This window comes from Erythrolamprus reginae, chromosome 9, assembly GCF_031021105.1.
Source record: "Erythrolamprus reginae isolate rEryReg1 chromosome 9, rEryReg1.hap1, whole genome shotgun sequence".
NCBI classification, from domain to species: domain Eukaryota; kingdom Metazoa; phylum Chordata; class Lepidosauria; order Squamata; family Dipsadidae; genus Erythrolamprus; species Erythrolamprus reginae.
Window position 1 is genome coordinate 14,300,635 of NC_091958.1, and position 26,251 is coordinate 14,326,885.

The window sequence follows — 26,251 nt, forward strand, 5'->3', positions numbered from 1 at the left end:
TTTAAGGGTAAAAACATACGATTTAATTATTTCCTATTTTAAAAGCAATTACTAACGTACTAGAGAAGGAAGTATTCAATAAATTCAATAAATAGTGCATAAAACTACTACCCCCACTCCACGTACCCCCCATGGGGGCAGCAGGCCATTAGTGTCGGAGGGCTGCATGAGGCTCTCCTAAGCTCCATTTCTGTTGGCAGAGGGTTGCAGGAGGCCCTGGCAGCCGAGGACGCAGCTCGGGAGCCCCATTTTCACCGGCAGAGTGCTCTGGCCACCACAGGCATCCCAGACACAAGTGATGTCAAGCTGGCCATGCTTGACCCCCAGAGATCAAACACAACCTTAATGTGTCCCTCATTGAAATCAATTTTGATACACCTGGCATGGGGTAGGTTTTCCCCGCCGTGCCAAGTTTTAGCAACTGAACTCTGAGCCGGTGGGTGAATGCAGACAGGCTGGTGAGAGAGTTGGTGGGCAGGAGGAGCAGCGGAGACGGTTAGAAGCTCTCAAGCGCACTTGGACCTGCCAAGGCAGAAGGCCAGCTCTGGAGCAGGAACCAAGATATTGCTGAAAACAGGTTCGTAATCTTCCGGCACGACGGGAGGATTCTGCACCATAATTCCCAGCACGTGGTTGCAGATTTCTTTGGAAATGTCGCCGCGCAAGTGGAAGAACATGGAAATGTGGTCCTCACTGGAGAAACGAGATGGGAAAAAAACAGGTCCCAGAAGGAGGATTAAGTGTTTATTATTATTATTATTATTATTATTATTATTATTATTATTATAATAATATTAGATTAGATTTATTGGATTTATATGCCACCCCTCTCCGCAAACTCGGGGCAGCTTACAACAAAGTAAAAACAATACATAATAGCAAATCCAATACCCACCAATCCAATTACAATTTTAAGCTAAAAAATTCATAAAAAACAACCCCAGAATATTAAAAAACAAGCACACAATCAATCTAACACCAAAACAACATGGGCAAGGGGGAGATGTTTCAGTTCCCCCATGCCTGATGGCAGAGGTGGGTTTTAAGGAGTTTGCGAAAGGCAAGGAGGGTGGGGGCAATCCTAATCTCAGGGGGGAGCTGGTTCCAGAGGGTCGGAGCCGCCCCAGAGAAGGCTCTTCCCATGGGTCCCGCCAGACGACATTGTTTAGTCTACGGGACCCGGAAAAGGCCAACTCTGTGGGACCGAACCGGTCGCTGGGATTTATGCAGCAGAAGGCAGTCCCGGAGATATTCTGGTCCCGTGCCATGAAGGGCTTTATAGGTCATAACCAACACTTTGAATTGTGACTGGAAACTGATCGGCAACCAATGCAGACTGCGGAGTGTTGGAGTAATATGGGCATACTTAGAGAAGCCCATAATTGCTCTCGCAGCTGCATTCTGCACGATCTGAAGTTTCCGAACACTTTTCAGAGGTAGCCCCATGTAGAGAGCGTTACAGTAGTCGAGCCTCGAGGTGATGAGGGCATGAGTGACTGTGAGCAATGACTCCCAGTCCAATTTATTATTATTATTATTATTATTATTATTATTATTATTATTATTATTATTATTATTATTTAGATTGCTATGCTGCCCTTCTCAGACGACTCGTCCTTTTTCTGGGCTCGGGTTCTTAACTAGAAAATGGTTCTTAAGAAGAGGCTAAAAAATCCTGAACACCCGGTTCTTATCTAGAAAAGTTCTTAAGTAGAGGCGTTCCAAAGTAGAGGTACCACTGTATATACAGAGACCAAACCTGCCAGACTATTTATGGGACCGCTTCCGCTCTCATACCTCACTGCGGCCAATAAGGGCCCACAGAGTTGGCCTTCTCCAGGTCCCGTCCACCAAACAATGTCGGTTGGCGGGACCTCAGGGAAGAGCCTTCTCAGTGGTGGCTCCGACCCTCTGGAACCAACTGCCTCCAGAGATCCGCATCATCTCTACACTACCGGTCTTCCGGAAAGCTGTTAAGACCTGGCTTTTCTGGCAGGCCTGGAATTAGGCTGATTGCAAGTATGTGTTTTTAATATTATTGTTATTACTAGTTTTTATTATTAGATTTTAACTGGTTTTTTTCCCTTGTATTTATTCCGATTGTTAGCCGCTCAGAGTCCATTTAGAGTGAGCAGCAAATGTCTGTCTGTCTGTCTGTCTGTCTGTCTGTCTGTCTGTCTGTCTGTCTGTCTGTCTGTCTGTCTGTCTGTCTGTCTATCTATCTATCTATCTATCTATCTATTTATTGGATTTGTATGCTGCCCCTCTCCGTAGACTCGGGGCGGCTAACAACAATAATAAAAACAGAATGTAAATCCAATACTAAAACAACTAAAAAACCCTTATTTTAAAACCAATCATACTTACAAACAAACATACCATGCATAAACTGTAAAGGCCTAGCGGGAAAGAGTATCTCAGTTCCCCCATGCCTGACGGCAGAGGTGGGTTTTAAGGAGCTTACGAAAGGCGAGGAGGGTGGGGGCAATTCTAATCTCCGGGGGGAGTTGGTTCCAGAGGGCCGGGGCCACCACAGAGAAGGTTCTTCCCCTAGGCCCCGCCAAATGACATTGTTTCGTTGATGGGACCCGGAGAAGACCCACTCTGTGGGACCTAACTGGTCGCTGGGATTCGTGCAGCAGAAGGAGGTCCCTAAGATAAGTTATAATAAATACAATAAATACAATAAATTGTCCATTCCCCTCCTCCAACCACCACTTACGCATCCTACCTGATATCAGGATATTTTGACATGAGTCCCAACACTTCCAGGCTGAGCAAAGAAGGGTCCTTGACGCTGATGATTTGCTGCAGATCTGCTATGACTCGGAGGGACAGTTTCTCCTCCTCCAAGCCCTTGGAAGAAAAGAAGACCAGGTAGCTCAGAACCAACACATTCACTTAATTTCAAAACAGAGTAAAACTCAACGCTGCAATCTCAAAGCCACAAAATAGAAGTTTGAAAAGTGATGTAGGAGAGAATTGCGAAAATGCAATCAAGGAAGACTGCCAACAGTTAGCATAGACCGGGTGTCGGCAACACGTGGCTACGGAGCCGCATGCGGCTCTTTCGTCCCCACTTGGCCACGCCTTGTCAGTATGTAAGGAACTTTCTAAGGGAAGGTGGGCATGTCTGACAACGTTCTTCATCATTGATGCCGGAGAATCGGAGCCGAGAGGACTTTTGGAGTTCCAATCCTTTGCCCCTTTCTGCTGAACCGTGAGTCTGTTCAAGCTGCCAGAGACCCTCTGAGAACTAAGATTTATAGCCCTCTGGCTCGCAGCCGGGAGTGCTTGTCTCCAGCTCATTAGAGAGAAAGTGGCCAGCATGAAATTCTTCATTTTAGGCAAGAAAAACAAAATGCACAGGTACAGTGTACAGTTTCCGGTCACAATTCAAAGTGTTGGTTATGACCTATAAAGCCCTTCATGGCACTGGACCAGATTATCTCAGGGACCGCCTTCTGTTGCACGAATCCCAGCGACCAGTTAGGTCCCACAGAGTGGGCCTTCTCCAGGTCCCGTCAACTAAACAATGTCGTTTGGTGGGGCCCAGGGGAAGAGCCTTCTCTGTGGCGGCCCCGGCCGTTTGGAACCAACTCTCCCCAGAGATTAGAACTGCCGCCACCCTCCTTGCCTTTTGTAACCTTCTTAAAACCCACCTCTGCCATCAGGCATGGGGGAACTGAGATATTCTGTTCCCCTAGGCCTTACAATTTATGCATGGTATGTTTGAATGTATGTTTGGTTTTATAATAAGGGGTTTTTTAGTTGTTTAGTATTGGATTGTTACATGCTGTTTTTTATCACTGTTGTTAGCCGCCCCGAGTCTGCGGAGCGGGGCGGCATACAAATCCAATAAATAAATAAATAAATAAATATGTGGTACATTGCTCAACAGTAGTAACTGTGAGAGGGATCTTGGGAGTCCTAGTAGACAACCATTTAAATATGAGCCAGCCGTGTGCAGCAGCTGCCAAAAAAGCCCACACAGTTCTAGGCTGCATTAACAGAGGGATAGAATCAAGATCACATGAAGTGTTAATACCACTTTATATGGCCTTGGTAAGGCCACACTTGGAATACTATATCCGTTGGTCGCCACATCATAAAAAAGAAGTTGAGACTCTAAAAAGAGTGCAGAGAAGAGCAACAAAGGTGATTAGGAGATCAGAAGCTAAAACATATGAGGAACGATTGCAAGAACTGGGCATGGCTAGTTGAATGAAAAGGAGGACCAGGGGAGACATGATAGCAGTGTTCCAATATCTCAGGGGTTGCCACAAAGAAGAGGGAGTCAACCTATTCTCCAAAGCACCTGCGGGCAGGACAAGAAGCAATGGGTGGAAACTAAATAAGAAGAGAAGAACTTTAGTTCTAAGGAGAAATTTCCTGACAGTTAGAACAATAAATCAGTGGAACTGCCTGCCTCCAGAAGTTGTGAATGTTCCAACAGTGGAAGTTTTAAAGCAAGTGTTGGATAACCATCTGTCTGAAGTGGTGTAGGGTTAGCTACCTAAGCAGGGGGTTGGACTAGAAGACCTCCAAGGTCCCTTCCAACTCTGTTGTTATTGTTATTATTATTAAATTCCTTAGAAATGAGCCAGTGGATTGCATGATTTATTTTACCAATTGATTTTGCCTATGGTCGGCTTTTGACCAGGGTGTGTGTCTCTTTCCGCCCTGAGTCTTCGGAGAGGGGTGGCATACAAATCTAATACATTATTATTATTATTACTGTATTATTATTATTATTATTAATAATAATAATAATAATAATAATAATAATAATAATAATAATAATAATAATAATATTGTGGTTGGCTCTGGCCCAGCTCCTGCCCCAGGGAATGTGGAGGTGGATGCAGGGGAAACTTCAACATGTCACAGGCCTGTGTTATTGCTGACAGAGTCAGTTCAGAGTTTAGTTTCCTCGGACGAAGAAGAAGGTGGGAGTGACTTGGAAGAGGGGGGCTTGGCACACAGCCCAGGCAGTCAATCTCCCTTATCTTCCATTGATTCGGATGAAGACGTCTTGGACCCACGCAAGCGCAGAATTATGCATAGAAGAGACCAAATAAGGACATATTACAGGAGATAAGAGAGGCCAACTGTGGTTGGGTGGGGCTCCAGTAATTAGGGCTGCTGCTATAAATAGCAGCGTGTGGGTTTGGCCCGTTGTGGAAGAGTATCTGATCGCAGTTCTTCAGGAATCATGTGTTGCTGTTTTCTGGACTTTGTTTGTTTATATTTCACGCCTTTGAAACCAAAGCAGAGCAATGTGTGTGTGTGTGTGTGTGTGTCTCACTTCGTTGGAAGAAGAAGGGGTATGAAGTTTCTTCACAGCTGCTAGCTAAGTACTTAATGACTGCTTAAGGGAAATTGTACAGACTACCTGGTTGTTTTGGGACGAGTGCTCTTTGCAATACAAAAAGAGTGCTTTAGTTTATTTTGAATTTTGTCATCAAGAACATTGTTTTGAATTTTCAAACGTGTGTGTGTGTCTGAAATTTGTGCCCTTGTAATGCTGATTTCCCCCCCCCATATTTCTATTCTCTGTTTTACCGTCATTCTCATATTATTCCAGTTTTCTTCCTACATATCCTTTAATCTTCTTTGTTTTAACAAATTATTCCATTCCTTATTCCTTGTTATTCTTAAATTTTCTCTTATTGTTTCTATTTCCCTTATTCTTTTTTCCCTTTCCAGCCCCCAGCTTTTTTTAATCTACGACTCCATACTAATTAAGTTTCCCCTAATAACTGCTTTCTTCGTGTCCCAAATAACTGATTGTCTCATTTTGCCATTTTGATTTATCTTATAAAATTCCTGAATATCTCTCTGGATTTTTTCCTTATTTTCTTCACTTACTGAAACAATTGTATTATATCTCCAAATTCTTTGTCTACTAATGGAAAGATGCTAACAAATGGACGATGAAAAATTGGTGTAAGTACATGGTGGACCACATTCACTATGAAGTTATGGAAATTAGATTACACAACTACAATGAAGAGAAATTAGCAGAAACAATTAGGCGGTGGGAAAAGGTTAAAAATTATATATTAACAATATCAGTAAGCGATGCAAACGTTAAAAATAAAATTAAATCACTTTATAAAGAATGAATAATGTAACCCAGAAAAAAAGTAAATGAAGGATATAGAATTGAATCTTCCTTGGTGAAGGGGTTTTTTAATTTTCTGTTTGGTGATGGTATTCACTTTTATGCTTTCTGTTTTTTGTAAAAATTTCTAAAAAAATCAATAAAAATTATATATTAAAAAAAAAAATTGTACCCTTGAATTTTTGGGAGGCTCCTACCAGAGAGCCCGGCAGAACATAATATTATTTATTTCTGACCAGTGCCAGGAGCACACAGAACAGGGATTCTCACTCCAACACTCCAGTTGCCCCCACCCACCCTCTTTCTCACCAGGGTGCAGAAGAGTTCCTTCAGCTGAGCGGTGTCTTGTAGCATCCTGGTGGACATTTTGCTCCTCTCCTCAGCTGTTCGACACGACATCCGTTTCTGCAAGAGGGACTTCACGTATTGGCTCATGACCAGGTGCTCTGCTTCCGACAGCAGGTACTGAGTGGGTGTTATAGGAGAAAGGGGAGGGGGGAGAAGTAGCATGATGCTTCTGGACACGGCCGAAATCCAATTTGTAAGTCTGTCGCCTTTGTTAACTAACCTGGATTGTTCTGAGCTGAAACTTAGGGTCAACGATTTGTATGGAAAAGATTATGCCTTCGCTCTTGGCATTTCCAGATAGGACAACATGGGCATCTACCAGCAAAGGGCTGCCGTCTTCGGTGCTACTGGTGTGCCCTTATGGCGTGGGCCGGTCCACCACGTACGATATTTGGTGATATCAGTGTGATATTTGGCTTCTGTGCACGCACAGCAAATGAAATCTCGTGTGAAGATTTTTAGTGATTTTTGCCGATATTTTTGCTTCCACGCATGCGCCAAAGCAAAAAACCTGGTGAAAATTGCCAAAATCTCATGCATGCGAGCATCTTCACACATGTGTAGCAGCCAAATCTCATGGGAATGAGCAGCTGCATACGCATCCCAAAAATCGCTACTGGAGCATAGCACCTGACTGCTCCGGTTGCAGGCCATCTGTGGCATCTACCATGCTAAGATCGGGAGCCGCACCCAGTATTAAGCTTAAATTCCAGTTTCGATTCTCTGCACAGACTCAGTAGTTAGCTTCTATTTGTTGACTGAGTTGCTATGCTTATTGATTGGCTGACATTGTTAACCCTGGCTCTCCCAGTTCATGAATACCTTAACCCTACTTGTCTCTTGATTTGCTAACGGACTGATCCTGTGATGATCTGAGGATGATGCCCAGCCTCGGTCTTTCGATCCTGGATAGATTTTCATCACTACCATTGATGTTCCCAGCAGTAGGCGGGTTCTTACCGTGCTGACAGGTTTGTGAGTTCTGCCGAAACCTTCCGCATGCTTGTCAATCATCTCGCAGATGTTGTTCGTCAGCTGACAGTCATCCAGTAGCCACTGGCGGGAGGGCAACTGGGCAAAGAGTGGCTGGAACAGACCAGAAGAGAAACCAAGTCTTCTCTTATTTTAGAGGAGCTCAGAACCGCATTTCAAATAGCAAAAAAAAAAAACAAAAGAGAGAAAATGCTGGTAGCTTTTAAATAAAAGTTAATCTAAAAGTAGTCCTCAATTTATGACCGCAACTTAGCCCAAAATGAGTCCTCGGAGAGGGACGGTATACAAATCTAATAAATTATTATTAATTAATATTATTATTAAAATGCCTGTGCGACATTTCTTAATTGAGTTTTGCCCTGCTTTACGACTTTTCTTGCCACCGTTACTAAGCGAATAACTGCAGTTGATAAGTTAGTAACTCAGTTGTTAAGTGAATCGGGCTTTCCCTCTTGATTTTGCTTCTCAAAAATTGCCAAAGGGGCTCACGTGACCTCGGGACAGTGGTCGAAAGTGTGAACCAGTTGCCAGGCACCTGAATTTTTGCTCACATGAACATGGGGCTGCCACAAAGTGTGAAAAATGGTGGTAAGTCACTTTTCCCAGTGCTGCTGTAGCTTTGAACGGTCACTAAATGAACTATTGTAAATTGAGGACTACCTGTATTTGAGATTAATGCTATGAATATGTGATACAAGCAGGGCTGGGCTGGTAGCTGGAACGCTAAATTGGGCTCGCCGCTGCGGCTCGTAAGGGCTTGCGGGGCCAGCGCGATTTTGCTTCTACACCTGTGAAAGTAGCAAAATCGCACACGGAGCTGCAGGTGCGCCCATGTTTCAGCATGCGTGGAATAAAAAAAAAACCTCGCCGAAACACCGGCGCACCTGCTGCTCCCTGAGCAATTTTGCTGTCTACACATACCTAATGTATGCCTGTTGTTTAAAGGGGAATGAGTGATTTTTATTGTTACTTAGAGTAATTAGTTAAATTAATTGAATTAATTTGGAGATTTATACTGTATATTGTTTCTTTTATATGTTGTAAGCTGCTCAGAGTCCTCAAAGAGGAACGGTATATAAATCCAATGAATGAATGAATACAAAATAAATAAAATAAAATAAAATAATAAATAAAATAAATGAAATAAATAAAATAAATAAAATAAATAAAATAAAATAAACAATCAAGAAGAATCAGAATTTTATAAAATTAGGGAAAGGGTTTATACTTGGTTGAATAAAAAGCATGCTTAATGAATTATAAACATATTTGAATTTATCATTCTAAAATGTTTTCAAATAGAGAAATGCAATAGACATTTTTTATTCCTCCGAATTGATCTAATTAACAATTGTTTTTCCTTTTTGTATTATGAAGACTTCTGTTTTGAGCGGAGCGATTGTAGCTCCTTTTTATGTTATGTGTTTTGTTTGGGTTTTTAGGTTTGTTTGTGATGTTTTGTTTTTTGAAAAATAATAAAAAATAAAATAAAATTAAATTAAAATTAAATTAAATTAAAATAAATTAAAATAAATTAAAATAAATTAAAATAAAATAATAAAATAAAATAAAATAAAATAATAAAATAATAAAATAAAATAAATAAAATAAATAAAATAAATAAAATAAATAAAATAAATAAAATAAATAAAATAAATAAAATAAATAAAATAAATAAAATAAATAAAATAAATAAAATAAATAAAATAAATAAAATAAAATAAATAAAATAAATAAAATAAATAAAATAAATAAAATAAATAAAATAAATAAAATAAATAAAATAAATAAAATAAATAAAATAATAAATAAAATAAACCAACCAACCAACATTTCCACCCTCTTTAGGTGGAAAAAGTGTGTCTTATACTCTAAAAAGTACAGTAAGGCCTGAACCACTATTAGGTTCTGCAAGCCAAGCATCCTAAGCCAGAACCAAATCCACTGCTGTGTGTGATCCTGAATGAGGAGTACCTTCAAGTCAGCCAACATCTCCTCTAGGAGAAGTTGGCATGCCTTCTTCTGAGTTTTCTCCAAAGCCAGGTGTAGAGATGGGACAGTCCTGGCAGGCTCTTCAGGTGGCAACCCAGTAGCGCATAAGGCTGAGATGGAGGAGCTGCCAGGGAAGAGAAGGCAAATAATTAAGAAGAAGCCTTCGAGCTGATGGCTAAGAAGAGGAAGAAAACAGGCCTGGAGAGAGAGAGACAAGTACCAGAAACAGCCTCCGGGAATACCTGAGAGCTAAGCAGTTGTTGACAGTGGACAGCAGTCTTGCTGTGTGGTACTTAGATGCCCTGGGCTCTTGCGGACGTTCTTTGCAAAATTCCACTAGTTTCTCGTACAGGCTGCAGGAAGGAAAGATAACACTTACCACGAGAGGCCTCGCTTACCCAGAAGCCTTTGGTGAGGTTATAGGGCAGGGGTGGGCAAAGTTGGCTCTTCTGTGACATGTGGACTTCAACTCCCAGAATTCCTGAGCTAGCATGATTGGCTCAGGAATTCTGGGAGTTGAAGTCCACAAGTCATAGAAGAACGAACGTTGCCTACCCCTGTTATAGTGAAATGATTCATGTAGTCACCCACCATGCGTCCTGCTTGCAAGCCAACCGCTTTCCCTCACATTGATGTACAAGCACCAATAAGCTGACGTAATGGTAGACTGGACCCGGGGTGGGACTGAAAAAAATTAGTAACCGGTTCTCTATCCGGTTACTGGGTGGGCGTGGCCTACTTGGCCTCTTGAACCATGGTGAGGCAGTGGAACATTTTTAGCCTCCCCAGGCTCTGGAGCATAGTTCCTTCTAAGCTGAGCAGTGAGCAATCGCTCACTTAAAAATCATCATCAACTCAGAGTTTTTCAAACCTGCCCAGAAGCCGAGAGGGAAAGAGTGAGAGGGAAGGAGAGAGAGAGGAAGAGAGGAAGAGAGGAAGAGAGAGAAACAGATAGAAAAAAGAGAGGAAGGAAAAGAGAAAGAGAAAGAATGGGAGTAAGGAAGAGAGAAAGAAAATCAAAATCTAGTTTGAAACTAGCTCAACTATTTAAGTGGCATTTTGATATTGATAGAGTTGCCCTATTATGAGCTCACTGTTATAGACACACAGTACAGTATTTTATTTTGAAATTCCCTGAGGCAAAACAGGGTGGGTTTTTTATTTGTTTGTTTGTTTGTTTGTTTATTTATTTATTTATTATTTCTGTGCTATTATTTCTGTCCCCCGAAGGGACTGCCACTCAGACACTATACTTTTCCGCCCACCCCCCCAAAAAATTAGAGGGAACATTGCTCTGGAGGTTTTCTTACAGCATCCGAAAGGGTGAAAATGGCCTCTCCAGGCTTCTGGAGGCCGAAAATGAGTCTGTTTCCAGACTTCCAGTAGGTCCGTTTTTTGCCCTCCCAGCGCCTCCGTGTGGGCCCTGCACTTACAAAATGTGCTGCATGGAGACTCCTGGGAGGGTCAGGACGGGGTGGGAGGGGGGTCAGCCAATCCTTGCAACTACCAGTTCTGCACACCAGATGTAAAATTAGCATCCAGTTCTCCTAAACCAGTCCAAACCGGCTGAATCCCACCCTTGCGACAGGACCAAGATAGATCCAATTACAAACCAAGAATGTTCAGACATGAACTTTCAAAATTGATTCAGCTCAGATGTGCCTACAGGTTGGACCCAAAGATCTTTCTCCTACTGAGGTGTTGAGGTAAATAGTGGACATTAATTGGCATAGAAGATGAAACTGACCTGCCCAAAAAGGCCTCCAACTCTCCCAGAGCCATTTCAAGAACCTTCCGCTGGAAAACACCAGAAATGAGCGATACCACTTTAATGTTTTCATGAAGCATCTGAGAAGTTTAATGGGAAAGAGGGGGAAAAAAATAACAACAAATGGGGGAATCAAACTCATGATTTGGCTTCTACAATTAAAAATACCGTATTTTCCTGAGTATAAGACGCACCTTAGTTTTGGGGGAGGAAAACAAGGAAAAAAGCCTCTGCTTCCCAGCAATTTGGCAAACAGATGATATACACAGTTTGCTGTGTATTTATGTATGTATGTATGTATGTATGTATGTATGTATGTATGTATGTATGTATTTATTTATTTATTTATTTATTTATTTATTTATTTATTTATTTATTTATTTATTTATTTATTGGATTTGTATGCCGCCCCTCTCCGGAGACTCGTGGCGGCTAACAGCAACAATAAAACAGTGTACAATAGTAATCTAATACTAAAAAACGATTAAAAAACCCATTAATATAGAAACCAAACATACATACATACATACCATGCATAGAATTGTAAAGGCCTAGGGGGAAAGAGGATCTCAATTCCCCCATGCCTGACGGCAGAGGTGGGTTTTAAGTAGCTTACAAAAGGCAAGGAGAGTGGGGGCAATTCTAATCTCTGGGGAGAGTTGGTTCCAGAGGGCCGGGGCCACCACAGAGAAGGCTCTTCCCCTGGGTCCTGCCAAGCGACATTGTTTAGTTGACGGGACCCGGAGAAGATCCACTCTGTGGGACCTAACTGGTCGCTGGGATTCGTGCAGCAGAAGGCGGTCCCTGAGATAATCTGGTCCGGTGCCATGAAAGGCTTTATAGGTCATAACCAGCACTTTGAATTGTGACCGGAAACTGGTCGGCAAAAGTATTTCTGTGCATGTGTGCCTGACCGACAGAAATAGCAAAGAATTGGAGAAATGTACATTACATTATGGCAGTATATTAATGCCAGAAAGTTTTCTTAAATGTAATCACACTAACTCCTCCCAATTATTTAAATAGATCTACTCCAAAAATGACTAAGTCAGGGTTTAACTCAGCTGCCTTAATACTAAAACAGGACACTGTTACATTTCAGATTATACTTTCAAAGATCTTTCAAATTGATGTGGCTTTCTGGAAGTATATATTTTTCCCTGCTATTTAAAAGAAGATACAATAGCACTGGGCCTCTTCGAATCAAACATGTATTTTAAAAAGTTTCTTCATTTTGTTACGTTGTCCAGAATAATAATAAAGCAGTCTTTAAAAAAACCAAGTCTAATAATTTTAACATTCTATAGACATTTATAGGTTTGATTACTGCAACGCTCTCTACATGGGGCTACCTTTGAAAAGTGTTCGGAAACTTCAGATTGTGCAGAATGCGGCCGCGAGAGCCATCGTGGGGCTTCCCAGATTCGCCCATGTTTCTACAACACTCCGTGGCCTGCACTGGCTGCCGATCAGTTTCTGGTCACAATTCAAAGTGTTGGTTATGACCTTTAAAGCCCTACATGGCATTGGACCAGAGTACCTCCAGAACCGCCTGCTACCGTACGAATCCCAGCGACTGATAAGGTCCCACAGAGTTTGCCTTCTCTGGGTCCCATCGACTAAACAATGTTGTTTGGCGGGCGCCAGGGGAAGACCTTTTTCTGTGGTGCCACCAGCCCTCTGGAATCAACTCCCCCCAAAGATTAGAACTGCCCCCACCCTCCTTGTCTTTCATAAATTACTCAAGACCCACCTATATCGCCAGGCATGGGGGAACTGAGACACCTTCCCCAGGCTTTTATATTTTATGTTTGGTATGTATTGTTGTTTGGTTTTAAATGATAGGGTTTTATATGTCTTTTTCTCTCTTAATATTAGATTTGTTCCACTGTAACATTGTTTTTATTATTGTTGTGAGCCGCCCCTAGTTTTCGGAGAGGGGCGGCATACAAATCTAATAATAATAATAATAATAATAATAATAATAATAATAATAATAATAATAATTATTATTATTATTATTATTGACTTACTTCCTTGCAGCAAAAAACAAACAGCCAGTTTCAGTCTTAGCCTCTCCCTGTGGCAATTTAGCTTTAGTTTCACTTTCATTTTAGCATGGGGGTTTGCTGGCAACTTCAATCAATCGAGTGTCAGGAGGCAGATAATTAGTGGCTTGTGCTAATCGTGCTCTGCTGATGTTTGCTGCAAGGAGGTAAATTGCTGGTGGGCAGAGACCAAAGAGTGGGAGTGGCTGTGTGTGTATAAGACGCACCCACATTTTCACCCTCTTTTGGGGGGAAGGTAAAAAGGTGTGTCTTATGTTCCAAAAACTATGGGTATCAAAGTCTTCTCTCCTTGCCTCCCCAATTCCTCCTAACCTTCATGGCAATGTTAGGCAGAGTGGTCCGGTAGAAGCCTTGGTAGTCGGATTCGGGTTCTTTTCCACAAAGCCATTCCTCAAATTCCATTTCTAGAGCCTTCTGCATCCATTCTGCAATGCTAGCCTGGAGGAAGGAAACAGAATGAGATCCTGAGCCCTTTGCAACGAGAGCAAAGTACCGTTCATTTGGCCAGAAATGAAACTTCCGGTTGGGCTGTTTTTTGCCATCCCCAGGCTTCAGGAGGTTTTCCTGATCCCTGGGGAGACCAAAAACGGCCAAAGAGAAGGCCAAAAACCAGCTGGCCAGCTGAAGCTGACGCCCTCCGATATGGCTCCGTGTGCTGCAGGTCACAGGTTCGCCATCACTGGTCCAGCAGAACAAAGATACAGTGGTACCTCTACTTAAGAAACATAGAAACATAGAAGACTGACGGCAGAAAAAGACCTCATGGTCCATCTAGTCTGCCCTTATACTATTTCCTGTATTTTATCTTAGGATGGATCTATGTTTATCCCAGGCATGTTTAAATTCAGTTACTGTGGATTTATCAACCACGTCTGCTGGAAGTTTGTTCCAAGGATCTACTTGTTCCAAGGATCTACTACTCTTTCAGTAAAAGAACGTCTCTACGCAAGAACTTTTCTAGATAAGAACCGGGTGTTCAAGATTTTTTTGCCTCTACTTAAGAACCATTTTCTACTTAAGAACCTGAGCCTGGAAAAATTTCCCAGGAAATTTGAGAGCGGCAAGAAGGTCCGGTCAGTTTCCCGCCATTCCCCCTTTAATCCTGGCCATCTGGGCTGCCAGAGGAGCCTTTCGGTGGTGCTTAAGGAGGCTTTGGCAGTCCAGAGTGAACGGAGCGTTTTCCTTTCTCTGGGTGCTTGGACAGGGAATAAACCTCTCCCAGTGCCTAGAGAAAAGAAACGCTCCCTTTGCTCTGGGCAGCCGAGGAGTCACCACAGCGAAGGAAAGGCACCGGCTACAAAATGAGCGAGCGAGAGGGGAGCCCTTCAGCATGGGAAGGAAGAGGCAGCAGGTAGCAGCAGCAGCAGCCGGTGTATGGGAGGCAGCCTCGCGCCGGGTGTATGGAAGGCGCATGCTTCTCCCAGCCGCCTCAGAGTCCCTCTTTTTTTTTAAGCCTTAAAGTTTTGGATTTTTTTTTATTCCCCTCCCCTCACCTTCTTTCTTCGGCAGCGACTCTCCTCCTCCCCCTCCTCTTCTTCCTCCTCCTCCCACCCAAATTCTGAGCTTTTATTTCTTTCCTAATGGGTTTGCACGCATTATTTGCTTTTACATTGATTCCTATGGGGAAAATTGCTTCTACTTAAGATCGTTTCTACTTAAGAACTTGGTCACGGAACGAATTAAGTTTTTAAGTAGAGGTACCACTGTACGTGCTGGTAGTTCAAAGGAATCTTGATTCACACTCCGACCTGAAGGTTGACCTCATGGTGGAACACCAGCTGCCTCCTTGGGCCTCTGGTATTGCACCATTAGATGGGCTGAGACAAGCCACCGCCTATGTTTAAGATACAAATGAGTTTAAGCAGACCAAATGAGACACATGAATCAGAGCAGGTGGGAACGCCTAGAACAGGGGTCCCTAAACTTGGCAACTTTAAGATTTGGGGACTTCAACTCCCAGAATTCTCCCTCTTGGTGAAGGATACTGCAAAACATGACTGTAAAAAATATGACTTCAGTAATCAAGTTGTCAAAGCGTGGAACTCATTACCGGACTCCATAGTGTCATCCCCAAACCCCCAACACTTTACCCTTAGATTATCTACGGTTGACCTATCCAGATTCCTAAGAGATCAGCAAGGGGCGAGTACAAGTGCACTAGAGTGCCTTCCGTCCCCTGTCCTATTGCTCTCCTACATCTCCTATACCTTTCTTCTATTCCTATATCTCTTCATCTCTTCTTTCATTGATATGTTCTATTACTATATCTTCTTTTCTATTCTTTCTTAGATATATTTTGAGTATCTCCTCTATAACCTTCATCAGGTATTTTACTATGTGTATATAGATATATATCCACTAAAACTCTCATTGTGTATTGGACAAAATAAATAAATAAATAAATAAATAAATAAAATAAGCAAAGCAAAGCAAAGCAAAGTAAAATAAAATAAAATAAAATAATAAAATAAAATAAATAAAATAAAATAAAATCTCCATTCCTACTCTATTCTAGAGCCAGCCAAAGATGGTATTTGCCAGTTCTCCGAACTACTCAAAATTTACACTACTGGTTCTCCAGAACTGGTCTGAACCTGAATTTCACCCCTGACCTGGTCTTCTAACTCACCTGTACTTTCCCCAGATAAGCCTCTTCCAGGAACCCTATTGTTTCTGCTGGAAGCAGTGGACCCAAGGTTGTGATGTCCACTTCAGGAAGAAGATATGGGTGAGACATCATTTCAGAACTGTTTAAAAAAAAAAGGATGAAAGTCAAGACAAAAATACCTGTTTTTATGGCTCCTTGCTAGCGCTGATTAGCCCATAAATTTTAGAATGACTTGTGGAATGTATTGATGTTACTACTGAGATAATCTGCTTAACTGCTTGAGAGGGAGACTGATCAATGGCACTGCGCCAGAGCAGATGTATTAATGGAGACTGAACGGGAAAATAAAAAAAAGAAGCGGCTGTGTTTTTACAAATATAATGCGTCTGCCAATCATTTATTCCAACTACTATCTGAATTAGCCTGAAACCAGAACAGCACCCACCTTGGGTAGACATGGATTGCCCAGTGGAGGAGAGCAAAGATCTCTTGTTTGTCCAGGTCCCAGGTAAGAATACGATGCAGGTGATGGGTTAGGCCTTGATGGAACATGGTGGTAAAGGCCGTGAGGATGTCGTAATCAGGAGGGCAGCATTGGACCATCCAATCTTTCACGATGCGTAATTCAGTTAGGATGCTATTCTGCAGGGATGCCAAGTGGCTACTGAGCCCCTGGCCTTGAATTGTCTTTGTCTCGGCTTGGAAATGGGAAGCTACAACAGTGTCTTGAATGACTTGGAAGAATTTCCTTCTCCAACATTTTGGGCGTCCCGGCGGGTGGAAGCCATGAGGTTGGGCCCTCAGCAGCACGACGGCGTCTATATTTTCCTCTCTCTCAATGATCCGTAGGGCTGACACCAAAAGAGACGGGTCCTCTGATACCAGTTTGGTGGCACGGGCGACTGTGCACCACAGATGCTGGGCCAAAGCATCGTTCAGTTCCAGGAGACCTCCGAAGTAAGTTTCAATGCTCGTCCGATCCGAAGGGCTGAGCAGGTTGCGGTTATGCACCTGAGACAAGATGCTATCCCGTAAATTCTCCAGGTCCATAAGCCCTAGATGAGCTTTCAAGAGGTTCTGGCTTTCTAAGAGATCGAAGCCTTCCGAAATGAGTTGAGGTACTGCAGGGAGAAGAAGACGAGTAAAAGAGAAGCAATGGGGTAGAATTCAACCACCTTGGCCCAGCTCGGGAGAGGCGGTAGGGACAATTTGAATCGGTTCGCAGAGCTGGTAAAAATCACCCCTGGTTGACCCGCCCACGCCCGCCCATCTCTTAATAAAGCAGATAGCTCTTGCCTACTTTATTAGGCACATAAACACTCCTGTTAACCCTGAGCTTCTACTCAGGCAACCTCACTCTACTCACAAGAGCCTACAAAACTTTTGCCAGACCCATCCTAGACTACTGCTCATCTGTCTGGATCCCATACCACATCTCAGACATCAACACCCTTGAAAATGTCCAAAGATATTTCACCAGAAGAGCCCTTCACTCCCCCACTCGAAACAGAACATCCTATGAAAATAGACTAACAATCCTAAGCCTAGAAAGCCTAGAACTACGACGCCTAAAACACGATCTGAGTATTGCCCACAAGATCATATGCTGCAATGTCTTACCAGTCAATGACTACTTCAGCTTCAACCGCAATAACACAAGAGCACGCAACAGATTCAAACTTAATACGAACTGTGCCAAACTTGACTGTAAAAAATATGATTTCAACAATCGAATTATCGAAGCGTAGAACTCATTACCGGACTCAATTGTGTCAACCCCTAACCCTCAACACTTCTCCCTTAGATTCTCCACGATTGACCTCTCCAGGTTCCTAAGAGGCCAGTAAGGGACGTACATAAGTGCACTGGTGTTCCTTTTGTCCCCTGTCCAATTGTCTTTCCTTTCTTTCACCTATCTTATATATTCTCTTCCTTTCATATATCCTCTCCTCTAAGTTCACTTTCACCCTCTTTTATATTATCACATGTCTATTTTTCTTCCTATGTATTTGTGTATTGGACAAATGGATGGATGGATGGATGGATGGATGGATGGATGGATGGATGGATAGATAGATAGATAGATAGATAGATAGATAGATAGATTACGAGCAGTATTTGGTTCCTACCTGGATGGGGGGGGGGAATGGCGTTCCAGTAGCGAAAATGTAGCTGCGCGCGCAGTTCTAGGTGATCGGTGGGCGCGCATGGATGCTGGAGTGAGATTTGGTTTCTTTGCATGTGCAGGAAACAAAATCTCACCAGAGGATGTGCGGGCATGTAAGATTTCAGCAATTTTTGGCTTCCGCGCATTTGGAGAAGGCGTAAATGCCTCCATTTTGTGAAAAAAAACCAGGCAAAAAACGGCCTGTTTTTCACAAAAATGGGAGCATTCTTTTAATTTCCCAGCATCCAGGAGCTCCCTGCAGGCTTCCCAGACCCTTTGACTATGCAACTTTTATGAAAAAAAACCAGGCAAAAATGGGCCGTGTTTTGCAAAAATGGGGGTTTTTTTGCCTTCTAATTACCCCATCTAACATGACTGGAGGAAGAATTCTGGGAATTGAAGTCCACTGGTCTTAAAGCTGTCAAGTTTGAAGTTTGTAAAAAGTATATACACGTTTGTAAAAAGTATTCTGCTACACTGGTGTTTTATTAAATAATATATTATTACACCGTTTGGTTCAGAATATTTTTCCCCCCTTGTTTTCCACCTCTAAAATCTAGGTGCGTCTTATACTCCAAAAATACGATGCATAATGGACTATATGTGAAAGGGATTAAATCTACGGTTTTCGAAGGGGCTAGGGCGGTGATGGCGAACCTATGGCACGGGTGCCACAGGTGGCACGCGGAGCCATATCTGCTGGCACGCAAGCCGTTGCCCTAGCTCAGCTCCAATGTGCATGTGTGTGCCGGCCAGCTGATTTTTGGCTCACATAGAAGCTCTGGGAGGGTGTTTTTGGCTTCCAGAGAGCCTCCGGGGGGATGGAGAGGGCGTTTTTACCCTCCCCTGGCTCCAAGGAAGCCTTTGGAGCCTGGAGAGGGTGAAACATGAGCCTACTGGGCCCACCAGAAGTTGGGAAACAGGCCATTTCCGGCTTCCAGAAGGCCTCCGGGGGGCAGGGGAAGCTATTTTTGCCCTCTCCAGGCATTGAATTATGGGTGTGGGCACTCGCACAGGTGCGATAACATACATAGGAAGAGATTGAGAGTGTTATGCTCCCCCACCTGTGGTTGTCTACCGTAACATTTTGCAAAGGGTTTTGGAATGGCACAACAAGGCGATGGGGTCCCACAAGCACGCAAGTCACCTGAGAAAAGCTGGGGCACCATTTGGGCCACTGCCTCCAGCTGGTCATGTTTCATCGCCAGTTCTCGTAGCTCCTGTAAGCTCCCGAAAGAATCGATGCACGATGTGAGGTCCTTCCTAAGGGCCCCCAGTTCCTCTCGCACCTGTTGGACGTCTCTGAGGGCTGAATGCAGCTCCTCCAGGCCCGTGTTCATCCCTTCCAGGTAGGTCTGAGCAGTGGACTGGAGGCAAAGCCAGAAGAAAGTCATTACAGGCAGGCCTTTGGCTTACAACCCGTTCGTTTAATGACTGTTCAAAGTTCAACGTAAGAAAATATTATTTGGCTGAAAGAGTGGTAGATGCTTGGAACAAACCTCCAGCAAACATGGTTGGTAAATCCACAGTCACTGAATTTAAACATGCCTGGGATAAACATACAGTGGTACCTGTTCTGTCGGGCTCTCTGGTAGACTCCTCCCACAAATTCACAGGTACAAATTTCAGACACACACACGTTTGATCTCCTTCTGAGATGTCTGCCACACTCTCCTCCTCCCTGTCACTCATGTCTTCTTGGTCAGAGGAGCCTTCATCAGCAGATTCCACTGGGGGTGGGGGGGCAAAACAGGCCTGCAGCATGTGAATGTCTCCCCCACATCCACAGTCCTTTTGGACAGGAGCTGGGCCAGAGCTAACCACAACAGGTGCCTCTACTTAAGAACTTAATTTGTTCCGTGACCAGGTTCATAAGTAGAAAAGTTTGTAAGTAGAAGCAATTTTTCCCATAGGAATCAATGTAAAAATAAATAATGCATGCAAACCCATTAGGAAAGAAATAAAAGCTCGGAATTTGGGTGGAAAGAGGAGGAGGAAGAAGAGGAGGAGGACAGTCACTGCCGAAGGAAGAAGGTGAGGGGAATAAAAAAAAAAACCAAAACTTTAAGGCTTTTTAAAAAAAATAGAGGGACTCTGAGGCCACGAGGAGAAGCACGCGCCTCCCATACACCTGGCGCGAGGCTGCCTCCCATGCCCTGCGCCAGAGAGAGAAACTCAGGGGGAATAGCAGGAAATTGACGCTCTCAAATTTCCTGGGAAATTTTTCTGGGCTCAGGTTCTTAAGTAGAAAATGGTTCTTAAGAAGAGGCAAAAAAATCTTGAACACCCGGTTCTTATCTAGAAAAGTTCTTAAGTAGATGTGTTCTTAGGTAGAGGCACCACTGTATATCCATCCTAAGATGAAATAGTATAAGGGCAGACTAGATGGACCATGAGGTCTTTTTCTGCCGTCAATCTTCTATGTTTCTATGTAAGCATGGCAGAGTAATATCAGACACTAATTTTTATTGAGTTTTTTTTAGCTGTAAACAAACAAGATATAAACAAGATATACAAAAATACATGAAATAAAGTAAATACTAACCACTTTTTCAACTATTTCATTTCCAGATATATTTACACTTCACAATATTACTTCTTCCAGCTTTACATACATATATACATACACACACACATCTGTACTTCTCTATCCTACATCTATATTATTTACTATTTTCATTAAATTGAGCTGGCCCGAGTCCTTGGAGAGGGGCAGCATACAAATCCAATAAATAAAATAAATTTGTTGATCACATTTTAACATTTTTTCCCTGTATATTTAACTTGTTTGTATTATCTCTTCCAATTTCTAGCATTGCTTCTGATCTTTCCCCCAACTAACCTCCCCCAACTTCCCCTTGTTCTTGGGTTCACTTTCCTATTAAAAACACTTCCCTCTTGTGTTTTATAGATAGCACTTATCTCCAGCTAGACTGGCTAAAATATATCCAAATTTGAAACCAAATTGCTGGAGGTGTAACAATAAAAATGGGACCTTTTTTTATTTATGGTGGACATGCCCCCATATAAAAAAGACATGGAAAAAACTCCAAGGATGGATTTGCGATATTACCACAATTACATTGAAATTAAAACCAGAGACCTTTCTTTTAGGCATAATAAATCAAAAACTTAAAAAAGACCATTATTATCTGATATAGCATCTGATTACTGCAACAAGAATTACAATAGCACAAAATTGGGAAAAAGGAGAAACAGCATCAGAAAGAGAAATGATAAAAAAAATATATGATTGTGCCCCCTTGTTCTTGTGTTCACTTTCCTGTTAAATATAGGAATATTATATCTTTGAATACCACCAATACGTATGTGACAAATCAAAACAAACAAACAAACAATCATGTCCCCCCTTTCCCTTCTGTCCTCCAGACTATACAGATGGAGTTCATGAAGTCTTTCCTGATAAGTATTATGCTTAAGACCTTCCACCATTTTTGTAGCCCATTCAATTCTACCTACCTTTATGCGTGATTCGATGGACCTGTTGCGCTGCATCTCTCGAATCTGGTACTGCGGAAGACTGTCCAGTTTCTTTGGTTGGTCAAACACCCCAGATGCCCACTTCAAGGCAGCCCCTCTTGCTAGCTTCTCTGCTTTTTCCAATTCTGGCCATTCTCCCACTAAGGCAACAACAATGAAAGGAAGTAAAATTCCAGGCAGTGGAATGCTTCATCTCAGGATGCAGAAAGGAAACGGGAAATGAACGCATAACTTTGCAGTTGGTGGAAGGTTGGCTCTGGGTTCTCTCGATTTTGTTCTGTCGGGCTCTCTGGTAGAATCCTCCCAAAAATTCACAGGTACAAATTTCAGACACACACGCACGTTTGAAAATTCAAAACAATGTTCTTTATAATGAAAAATTCACCTAAACCAAGCCCTCTTTTGGGATAGCAAAAAGCACTGGTCTCCAACCAAACTGGCAATTTGTACAAGTCCCTTATCAGTTCTGTGATACTTAGCTTGCAGCTGTGAGGCAATTCACAGTCCTTCTCCTTTCACAAAGTGAAACACACTTTGCTCTGGGTTAGTTTCAAAGCAGGGAAAAATCAGCACACAAAAGGTCCAAGTCAGTAAAGCAGTCACGAAACACAACAATCAGATAATCCTCCACAATGTCCAAACCCACAGGCTGCTATTTATAGCAGCCTCACTAATTACCACAGCCCCACCCAACCACAGGTGGCCTCGTTTTCTTTGATAATAATCTCTCAGTTGTTGCTGCCTATGCATCGCTCTCCGCATGCGTGGCTGTATCATTAACTCTTGTTCTGAATCCAAGGAGGAGCTAGATAATTGACCTCCTTCTGAGCTGTCTGCCCCACTCTCCTCCTCCCTGTCACTCATGTCTTCTTGGTCAGAGGAGCCTTCATCAGCAGATTCCACCGGGGGCAAAACAGGCCTGCAGCATGTGGATGTCTCCCCCACATCCACAGTCCTTGGGGCAGGAGCTGGGCCAGAGCTAACTACAACAGATTTGAAAGGGATTCTTTGCTACACAGAGAAGATTGGGTTTTTAGGGGGCTTTGAGGGGGAGAGGAAAGTCATTGCAGAATTGAAGCTATTCAGAAGGCAACGAAATCAGAGCTTACAAAACATTTGTCAGACCAATTCTAGGATACAGCTCTCCTGTATGGAACCCGCATTTACATCGCAGACATTAATAAAATCGAGAGGGTCCAGAAATATTTCACAAGAAGAGTCCTTCACTACTCCTCCCGCAACAAAATACCATACTCCACCAAACTTGAAATTTACAACTACATTGCCTTTGAACTGATCTAGCCATAGTTTACAAAATCATGTCCTTTCTGTTAATAATTACTTCACCTTCAACTGCAACAACACATGAGCACATAAAAAGATTCAAACTAAATTTAAACCGCTCCAAACTCGACTGCAGAAAATACAACTTCAGCAATAGAGAGATCCACACCTGGAATTCAGTACCCGACTCTGGTTTTTCTTCCCCAAACCCCAAAATCTTTAATCTTAGATTGTCTACAGTTGACCTCTCGCCTTTTCTAAGAAGTCTGTAAGGGTCATACATAAGTGCCCCATTGTGCCTACTGTCCCTGTGCTATTGTCCTATGGTCTTCTTTCATCATTACTTTCTATGTTATGTTTATATAAACCACTATACTTGATTGACAAATAAATAAAATAAAATAATAAATAAAAGCGTAGCCTCCCAAAACGGGTCAGCCAAGTTGGTCCTCAAACAGAATGAAGTGATAGACCTGGTGTCAATATATTTGGGGTGACACACGCTGATCAAAACTTGCTCAAACTGAGTTGTCCCTAAACCAACATTTTAAAAAGTGAGAGATGGAGGGGATTTGTAGAACGCTGCCATATTAAAGTTGGTTGAACTTTCTTTTTCCAATATAAAAAACCAGATTCCGGTTTTTCTCCTGGCTCCAAACACAATGTTTGGGAATTGAGTTCTCAGATCCTGTAGTCTACACCGGAATAAAAATATACCCTATGCAACTAGACTGAGAAAGCTAGGCTTAGAAAGCTTCGAACTACGTCGCCTTAAACATGACCTACACATAGCCCATAAAATTATCAGCTACAATGTCCTTCCTGTCAACGACTACTTCAGCTTCAACCACAACAACACTCGAGCACACAACCGATACAAACTCAAAGTAAACTGCTCTAAACTCGACTGCAGGAAATACGACTTTAGTAACCGAGTAGTCGATGCATGGAACTCGCTACCAGACTCTGTAGTATCATCACCTAACATCCAAAACTTTACCCTTAGACTCTCCACTGTTGACCTTTCCCGATTCCTAAGAGGTCAGTAAGGGGCGTGCATAAATGCACCGGAGTGCCTTCCGTCCCCTGTCCTAATGTTTCTCTTTTACTAGTCTCATGTATATAAATATTATCATATCTTTGTATACCACCAATACGTACTTGACAAAACAAATAAATAAAAATAAACTTCTCAGCCTGTGGGAAATGTAAAAGGAAGAAAAACACCGGTCGACATCAATGGGTGAGCTGCATATTGGGCTGTTGCGTGGTAGAAAGTGTTACATATCCCCCCAAAAACCCCACCCTGGCCTTTATTTCTCAATTGTTACCTCTGGGACAGGTGGAAGTGCTCTCCTCGGCAGACATGCCCATGGTTTCAGGGGCAGGAGGATTCCCCGATCCAAAGCTTAGGGCTGGACAGGGCCGAGCAGAGGAAGTCGAGCCAGCGAAGAGCGTTTCCGTCAGTTAATGTTCCTCGCAGCTCCTTGGGGGATTTTCTCTGTAACACTGAAAGCCAAAACACTCAGGATGTTGGAATAGGAAGGCGGGGGAAAAAACAGCAGATCTACCGGTCAGTTTCATTCTTTGGGAACGCAGATGAAGCAGCACAAAATTAGCTCCGCGCATCCATGCCGCCTGCTGGCTTTGGGCCACGGCAAGAGTCTGTGCGTCCTGGTTTTTTGGCCAGGATTTCAGAGACCGGCTGCCTGTGGATGCAGTTTCTTAGTGAATGTTTTGCTTTTATTTCTAAACGTTCAAGTCAAGTAATGCATTACTCGAGAGGCTGCGGGTTGGATTATGGCAAGTGTGGAGGTGAGATAATGCATGAACGGGGGGGGGGGGGGGGGGAAATTCCTCCAAAGGTCTTTTTCAAAAAAAGGTGACTTTTTTTTCCTGGAAGAAGGAAATGATGACATTTTGCTTCTCATCCAAGAAGCTTAATCAGTATCGACCTGAAGATTCAAATGATGAATAATTTGTACCTCTTCTATATATTCTATTCTATTCTATTCTATTCTACCCTACTCTATTCCATTCCTATTCCATTATATTCCATTCCTATTTAATTTATTCCATTCCATTATATTCCATTCCTATTTTATTCTATTCCATTCCACTTCTATTCTATTCTATTCTACCCTACCCTACTCTATTCCATTCCATTATATTCCATTCCTATTTAATTTATTCCATTCCATTCCATTATATTCCATTCCTATTTTATTCTATTCCATTCCATTCCATTCCACTTCTATTCTATTCTATTCTATTCTACCCTACTCTATTCCATTCCTATTCCATTCCATTGTATTCCATTCCTATTTTATTCCATTCCATTCCATTCCACTTCTATTCTATTCTACCCTACCCTACTCTATTCCATTCCATTATATTCCATTCCTTTTTAATCTATCCCATCCCATCCCATCCCTGTTCCATCCCCTTCCCTTCCATCCCATCCCATCCCGTCCCAATTCCATTCCATTCCATTTCACTCCTATTCCATTCCACTCCACATCTATTCCATTCCATTCCATTCTACATCCCATCCCGCTTCTATTCCATTCTATTCCATTTCATTCCATTCAGCTTCTTGGATGAGAAGTTAAAAGTTTTCTCCTTCTTCCTCCAAGAAAAAGGGAAAAAAACCCAGTTCCATTTGCCTTTTAAAAAAAAAGCACCACTGAGACAATTATGACCCGGGTCAGGGGTCTCCAACCTTGGCAACTTTAAGACTTATGGACTTCAATTCCCAGCAAGGCTGGCTGAGGAATTCTGGCAGTTGAAGTCCAAATGTTTTAAAGTTGCCAGGGTTGGAGACCCCTGACCTGGATGATTGAGAATCTCCATTTTGTCCCTTTTTATCAAGACAAGGGATATGTGTCCCATGTGTTTTATTACCAAATCAGTCAAATATGCTTCTTTCTTCTCAGATAGAATAATAATACGCTCCATGTTGGTATCCTTCTTTCCATTCTGGATAAAATGTTATGTTCTTTTCTTGAAAAGTGCCCCAGGGATCATCAACCACAGTTGATTCAAAACCAAAGATGTTAAAAGGTCAATTACAAGGATAGAGTGGTCAATTGCACTGCCAAGTTATGTTATGGCTACTTTTTCAGGAATAAGCACATTTTTCTTGGAAGCAGAGGGCTTCCCAAGATATTTGTTCCCAGCTTCTATGTAACACTAGGGTTGCGAAAATTAACAGGGCAGAAGTGATACTTTATGTGCAATACTACTTTTTCCAAAAAGATTTCTAAAACATAGCCATATCTTACAAATCCAGTACAGTATCTTATTCCTTGAATGCATTTGCATCACAGTGGAGAATAATAATAATTATTCTTCTTCTTCTTCTTCTTCTTCTTCTTCTTCTTCTTCTTCTTCT

At 42.4% G+C, this 26,251-nt stretch overlaps 1 protein-coding gene across 1 annotated transcript in view; it reads right to left on the reverse strand.

The window, feature by feature from the left end:
• The window catches only part of EXOC3L1 (exocyst complex component 3 like 1), a 27,763-nt gene continuing 1,512 nt past the window's right edge, over positions 1–26,251 (reverse strand). The window contains exons 2-14 of the mRNA XM_070760402.1: positions 24,189–24,366; positions 21,553–21,713; positions 19,220–19,439; positions 16,351–17,026; positions 15,927–16,044; positions 13,610–13,735; positions 11,208–11,308; positions 9,703–9,813; positions 9,443–9,584; positions 7,436–7,561; positions 6,437–6,592; positions 2,732–2,856; positions 1–693 (exon numbers count right to left, since the gene is read on the reverse strand). Coding sequence (XP_070616503.1) covers positions 507–693; positions 2,732–2,856; positions 6,437–6,592; positions 7,436–7,561; positions 9,443–9,584; positions 9,703–9,813; positions 11,208–11,308; positions 13,610–13,735; positions 15,927–16,044; positions 16,351–17,026; positions 19,220–19,439; positions 21,553–21,713; positions 24,189–24,231 — 2,292 coding nt within the window. The 5' untranslated portion in view covers positions 24,232–24,366 and the 3' untranslated portion in view covers positions 1–506. The remainder of the gene's footprint in view (positions 694–2,731; positions 2,857–6,436; positions 6,593–7,435; positions 7,562–9,442; positions 9,585–9,702; positions 9,814–11,207; positions 11,309–13,609; positions 13,736–15,926; positions 16,045–16,350; positions 17,027–19,219; positions 19,440–21,552; positions 21,714–24,188; positions 24,367–26,251) is intronic.